Below are 7464 nucleotides of genomic sequence, written 5' to 3'. Positions count from 1 at the left end.
CCTACACCGGTAACGACAAGGACAGATACTACGGAAGGATCGAGGAGATCTGGGAGCTGAGCTACGCTGGAGAGAAGGTCCCGATGTTCCGTGTCAGATGGGCCAAGAGCGTCATAAAAGAAGACCGGTATTTCACCACCATGGTTATACCCGAAGCCAAATCCAAGACCGCAGGCGCGAACGTCACCGCGAAAAATGAGCCATGGGTACTGGCTTCCCAAGTGGACCAATGCTTCTTCATTACCGACCCGTCAGAGCCCAGTCGTGTTGTCGTGAGGAGAGGCAAAAGGAAGATCATCGGAATGGATGGAGTTGCCAATGAGCAAGACTTCGACAAGTAAGGCGACCCGAAGATGGAACATGACGACGACGATGAAGTATCAGCATACACCACAAGAAGAAGCAGGACCACCCTACCTAAAGGACATCCGCCAAGAGAAGAACTCCATTTACGAAAAATAAGGGCAAGAAGATTGTGAACAGATAGCTAGCTAAGATCGATTGTATTTAAATTGTAGCCTTCATTTCTCGATTGTATTTCATGGGCACTTTTTGAACTCATGAATATTTTTAAATTTCATGGACACTCGATCTCCATCCCCCTCCATCTCGATCGCTATCCCACCTCGCCAGATCCGGTCCCCCTCGCCGTCGAGCACCCCCCGCACCCTCTACCCCGCTCCACCGGCCGCCGTCGCCGACCCCCCGCACCCGCCCCCGCTCCACCGCCGCCGACGACCCCCCGCACCCTCCCCGGCCCGCTCCATCGTCACAAATGAATGCAACTAAAATTGCAAAAAAAAACAAATTTGATTATAGTTTCAAATAATAAATTTGATGATTTTTTTCATATTCATAAATATTATTACTGTTTTTATAAAAAATTATTACTATTTCATATTCATACTCATTTTCTAAAAAATATTAGATGCAACAAATAATAATAATAATAAAATATTACGAATGGCGCACCTCTGGCTGGTGCGCCATTGCTATATAAAAAAAGTTTACTAATGGCGCATCGATCGTGGGTGCGCCATTGCTATATAAAAAAACATTCTAATGGCGCACCGCTTCGTGGTGCGCCATTAGTAAGCTTCCCCCCACACTAAAATCCCCAATCTCTCACATTTCTCTCTAATCCCTCCCCTGCCTCATCTCACCCGCGCCCGACCACCATCGACCACCACCGCCCCCATGCTCGCCGTCCCCGGCCGTGCTCGCTGCCCCCGCCGCACCCGACCACCACCGCCCCCAATGCCCCCTCCCCGAGCCGAGTGCCGCCTCCCTCGCCGTCCCCCCTCCGCCCGCGCCCGCGCCCTCGACGTCCTCCCGCCCAACCGCCCCCTCCGCCCGCGCCCGCGCCCTCGCCGTCCCCCTCCCCCGCGGCCCCACCTGCGTCAACCTCGTGCTCGCCGTCCAACACCGCGCGGCCTGCCCAGGAGGACCGCCGCCATCTTCCTCTTCTTCACCCCCCCCCCGGGCGTGAGCTCGGCGGCGACAAGGAGTGGCGACCGCAACGACCCCGTCGCCGGCGTGATTCTCCCCCGCCGGACTCCACCCCCGCCGCCCCCGCGCCCCCGCACCCCCCACCACTGCAGCCGGCCGGCGCCGTGTACGCCCTCGACTGCAGGTGAGCCCCTCCCCTCCACTTCCTTCTTCTTCTTCTTCCTCTTGCCCTCAACCTCTGCTCTGAGTCTCGACCGATGTGCAGGGCCCGTCCATCTCCGGCGAGCTCACCACACCGCGCGAGCTCAACGACCGCTGTGCAGGGCACCACCACGCAGGTGACCCTCCGAATGTCAAAATTTCAACATTTTGATAGAGTACAATTGTTACAGTACAGTCAGAATTGTGTATGATTGTGCCTAAAGTAGATAATAGTGGACTTTAGGCTTTTTTAGAGGCAATACTAGTGAATTTCAGTTAACTCCTTACAGTTCAGTTAGGTACAGAAAAATTCAGTTAGGTACAGTTACAGAAAAATCCAGTTAGGCTTTTTTAGAGGCAATACTAGTGGATTTTAGGTATCTATTTGCTTGTCCTTCAAATAGGGGCAAGACTGTTACAAAAATATTACTAAATACAGTTAGCTACTGTCAAAAATTCAGTTAGGTACAGTTAGCATCAGTTAGGTACAGTTAGGTACAGTTAGCTACTGTCAGGCTTGTTAGATTAATCTTCAGTTTACTTGACTTTTGAGCCGCTATATCTGAAGGGAGGGAGACAGGGAGTGATGCAGTTGTGCAGCTGCTTGCTGCTGAACCCTAATTAGTTTGTTTGGCTTATGTATAAGACCATAGGGCACACCTCAATTGGAACCACAACTGCACTAGAGCAATTATGTTTCAGAATGCCCAATCATGTTCTCCAAGTGCACCAAGTGCAAGTGCACTAGGATTTTAGAACCACACCTGCACTAGGATTTGGTGGTGGTGACTGAATGCAAGTGCACCAAGTTACAATCTAATCGATGAGCTCTTCTCCCCAATCGCTGCACACTAGTAGTACAGTAGTGACTACTTCACCAAGTTACAATCAAAACAAGCATATGCAGTCAATATACAGTCATTGTAATTTTTGGGAGTAATTTTTGGTGTCAAATCACTCAAGCAGTAACTGAATTTTCAAACTGAACTTGACACAATACTATTCATCAACATGATTTCTTTATTTTCTGTGTCATACATTTTACATATCTTTAGTCATTGAGTTCGGTAACTATTTTCACTCTGTCCTGAAGGTTTTTGTTTTTCAGCAGGTAATTGATGGTTTGATACACGATACATTTCATGCACAGGGTGACTAATGAAGCACTAGGCTCATCCATGGTACAAGTTCACCTGTGAACACTTGAAATTAGTCAGGACATCCTGTACTGATAGATGTAAATTGTGTCCAGTAGGCTTTGAAGCACCAGTTTTTCCTGTTTCTAACTCTGAATCTGATATAAACCATACTGTTGGCATAAGTGGTCTTTTGTATATGTGTTGATGCTTTGTTAATATAAAGCTATAGATGATGTTGTACTTGTGATGATGCTACTTGTGATCTTCTAAAATGACCCATTGGCGACTTCATTACGCGGGGATAATGATTTTGCAGGTACCCCGAGAGGCCCTTGAGTTTGCCAGAATGTCGATTAACTTCCGTTCCGGCAAATTCGGGTACTCCATATGTCGTATTTTCAGCAAAGGTCATGCTGAAATTTTCCGTGAATTTTAGCATGACTTTGCTAAAAATAGGACATATGGGGTACTTGCGACTAATGCATGGGCCGGGGTATCTTAGTACTTAATTAAGTAGGATCAACTGCGACGACGACAGGATCCGGACATGCATATGGCATAGGATCCGGACGACAACGACGGCGCTACATTTTCCAACGTCGATAAGTACTTTGCCGAACATGGGTACAGTGACGAGTTCTGCGGGCCTCCTTCTCAAGAACCCAACCCTGAAAAAGACGACCGCGATCTAGCTGGTACGGCGGAGAAACCCAATTGCAACAGGCGTCGTCTGGCATTCAGTTCTCAGGAGACGCCTCCAGTTGCCGCCTTCACCGAGCCTCAGGTAGCTGAGGTGCCAAATATTATCAGCCCCAACACGCTCAAGAAGGCAGTCTGTGAGCAGAACTCGATCCCATTACAGCAGATCAGGAAGAAGGGACGGAAATGAAAGACTAACAAGGGCGCTAGTGCGAGCCAGCCGGCACCGAGTACGATCCGTGCTCGGGACGGGCCACCTTCACCTAAGGATATCTCGAGGAGGGTGCATGTGGCGGGTAGGCCGATGCTACCGACAAATATGCTCAATGCTGCAACCGGTGCTATGCGGAGTCTCCATGACAGTGTTCTTTCTTTGGAGAAGCGGCGTCTCAGAGAGAATGATGTGGCATACCCGGTTTTCGTGGCCAAGGTGCCAGAGGGCAAGGGCTTTGTGGATAGCGCCGTCGGGGGTACGATCGTCCTGCGGTTTGATGACATCTTTGCTATGCTTAACCTTCATCCGCTGCACTACACCTTCGTTCGGCTGTTTTCGCTGAGTATGGAGATGCGGATCATTAGAGACAAGACCCCGGACATTGTGATAGTCGACCCCTTCTACATGTGTGCCAAGATCTTGGGCAACGCTGGGGACCGGCAAGTTGCGAGTTCACACCTCGAAGGCGTCATTCTGGCAAACCCAGATAAGGATAACTTCCTCGTGCCTTACTTTCCCGAGTAAGTCATCTCCTAACCGCCCCGTAACATATGATTTCTTAGATTTCGATCGTTCTTTTTTTTTCTAACATTCTGTGTTCTGTGCAGTGACACACATTGCACACTCATCCTTTTAAGCCCGAAATATTCCATGGCCACGTATTTCGACCCGGACCGTGACTCCAAGATAGACTACACAAATATCAAGAAAGTTCTTGATGATGCTCTCCCCGGCTACGCCGCATCTGGAGGCACCTTTAAGAGGCCATCTCGTAGGTACGGCAGGCACGTGTTCACCCACAATACGACGTTCCCCTGCGTCAAGCAGCCGCCTGGCGGTCAGAAGGATGCCTACTACGCCCTCCATCACATGCGGGCGATCGTACGGGACCATAATCACCTTCTGCTACCAAATAATCTCAAAGATTGGGCCGCAAGCTTGGCGGCAATCCAGGACGCGGACATCCGACAAGAATTCTTTCGCATCCAGTCGGAGTTTGCAGAAATCATCCATCAAGATGTCCTTCGTACCTCGAGGCAGTTCTACCTCAAATTTCAACCGTCCAACAGTGAGATAGACACAACGCAACAAATGCAGGCTGACAACGCCCGCGACTTCATGACCATCACGACAGACGGCGCTTCATCCATGCTCCGGTCCCATGAGTCGAGTCGAAAGTAGTGATGCTATGTGTAGTTCTGAAACATTGATTAGCTCATGTTGTAATTAAACTTTAATGAACTTGTATGTCTCTTTGGTTTGGACAGTCGTTCAACTTAGATGTAATCGATGCTATTTATTAGTAGGACCATGAATCATGCTATTAATGTCTTGCTTTTCTCTTCCGAACCTTTTGTTGCATACTTATATATTGCTTATGTATTGTCTGTTGTTTGGCTAGTGCATAGAGATGCCGTCGTATGTCGTGTACAAGGGTAAGGTTCCCGGAGTCTACGACGACTGGGAGGAGTGTCGGAGACAGGTTCACTGTTTCAGCGGTAACAGTTACAAAGGGTACACCACTAGGGCGGAGGCGGAATCTAGATACGCGCGCTATCTAGCGGGAGAGAGGAGGGAGCGTTGGAGGAACCGGATGAAGACCGGTTTCATCGCGATGATGCTCATCGTGATGACCGCGGCTCTCTTCTATGTGATGGTAGTTTAGATGATCGATATCGACTTGTAATGTGAAGACAAACTCGCTACTCGCGGTCTCGAGACTTGTAATTTTCTATCTTTGTTCGGTCTTTTGAATTCGGAGACTAATATGATGAATTGTATTCGGAGACTAATCTTCTATTGTATTCGATGAATCTGCTGTTGCTGTGTGGTGCTGCTTATATTCTGTCCAATAATATATTTTGTAATCTGTGCAAAAATCAGAAAAGAAAAAAAAATCCCTAATATACATACTAATGGCGCATCACCCCAACGTGCGCCATTAGTATGCCAAAGGATACTAATGGCGCATCACACCGCAGTGCGCCATTAGTATGCCAAAGGATACTAATGGCGCATCACCCCGCATTAGTAGGCAAAACTGGTGCGCCACTAGTAGGCCTTTTCCTAGTAGTGTGATAAATGTTTATTATTCATGCTAGAATTGTATTAACCGGAAACTTAGTACATGTGTGAATACATAGACAAACAGAGTGTCCCTAGTATGCCTCTACCTGACTAGCTCGTTAATCAAAGATGGTTAAGTTTCCTAGCCATAGACATGTGTTGTCATTTGATGAACGGGATCACCTCATTAGATAATGATGTGATGGACAAGACCCATCCGTTAGCTTAGCACCATGATTGTTTAGTTTATTGCTATTGCTTTCATCATGACTTATACATGTTCCTATGACTATGAGATTATGCAACTCCCGAATACCGGAGGAACACCTTGTGTGCTATCAAACGTCACAACATAACTGAGTGATTATAAAGATGCTCTACAGGTGTCTCTGGAGGTGTTTGTTGGGTTGGCATAGATCGAGATTAGGATTTGTCACTTCGTGTATCGGAGAGGTATCTCTGGGCCCTCTGACCTCTTTCTCCCAGGCCGATCTGACCTCTTTCTCCCAGGCCTTCTGGACTACCTCCTGAAACCCCTCCATCTTTAACCAGTAGGATTCAAACCGGAACCCCTTGAAGCATTGGACTCCCATCTTGCGCAATATTAGAGGGCAGTGGTCCGAGACACAAGTAGATCCCGGGGAGAGCTGGTACTGAGGGTAAAGCAGCTCCCAATCTTCAGTCATAAGAAAACGATCGATCCTGGTGTGAGTGGCCCTCTCCTTCTAGTTGCACCAGGTATATCTTCGTCCCAGGAGCGGGAGGTCCCTAAGCTCCAGATCGGCGATAAAAGCCCTGAATCTGCCCATCATTCTGATGTTTATATTACCATTACTTTTATCCTCAGACCGAGCAATAAGGTTGAAATCACCAAGGATTAGCCAGGCTGGGTCAGCAAGGTCTTTGATTACTCTCAATTCATCAAGGAATTGTCTCTTTTCATCAGCTCTCTGCGGCCCATAGACAGCTGTGATCGTCCACCCGTTGCCAGTAGTTCTGTCCGAGATCGTGGCCGACAAAGAGAACTCATTGGGGGCTGTCTGAAGCTGAAGAACAGAAAAATCCGCTGAACAAGCAATAAGGATGCCCCCTCGGGTACCATCAGCAGGTTTAAAGATGAAGTTGTCGCCGAATCTCACTCCCAAGGTTTCCACAACCAAATGCCTCGAGATTACAGCTAATTTGGTCTCTTGCAAGCAAATAATGTTGAATCCCTTGTCAGCCACAAAACTTGCCACAGCCGTTCTCTTTGCTGGATTATTAAGACCCCTCACGTTCCAATCAAGGATGGCTAACTCCATAAGGAAACTAGAACAGACACTTGGTGACACCACCACAACAAACTGACCTCCCATTGCAAAGATACCAACAGTCTAGGCCCCCAGACCAGAGGCAACCGGCAGACCCACACACGGATAGACTCCAACAGGCACAACACTCTCCACCACACAATACAAATACAGACTAGCATGGAAACAAGAAAGTTACACATCGGACCAGGGGCCACGCATCAAGCCACGATGGCAGCCGTCGCAACCTCCATCTCCTTGACCTTTCTTGGGCTGGCCGCGTCCACCAGCGCAGTGACCACCTGGATGAAGAACTTCAGAAGCTTCTTTTTGTACAGATCACGGTACCGCTGGAAATCTTTGGGGGTTGGCCTGCCATCAATTGGGATGAAACCCCCTTTCTTCA

General features: G+C 48.4%; 1 protein-coding gene across 1 annotated transcript; it reads right to left on the bottom strand.

Annotated features, from left to right (window-relative positions):
* Positions 1-6494: 6494 nt before the first annotated feature.
* On the bottom strand, positions 6495-7124 carry LOC141027407 (uncharacterized). Its single transcript, XM_073504438.1, has one exon. The coding sequence runs from the start codon at positions 7122-7124 to the stop codon at positions 6495-6497; it is 630 nt and encodes a 209-aa protein (XP_073360539.1).
* Positions 7125-7464: the final 340 nt, after the last annotated feature.

Source organism: Aegilops tauschii, chromosome 1 (assembly GCF_002575655.3).
Source record: "Aegilops tauschii subsp. strangulata cultivar AL8/78 chromosome 1, Aet v6.0, whole genome shotgun sequence".
Taxonomy (NCBI): Eukaryota; Viridiplantae; Streptophyta; class Magnoliopsida; order Poales; family Poaceae; genus Aegilops; species Aegilops tauschii.
This window is presented reverse-complemented; position numbering and strand designations above follow the sequence as displayed.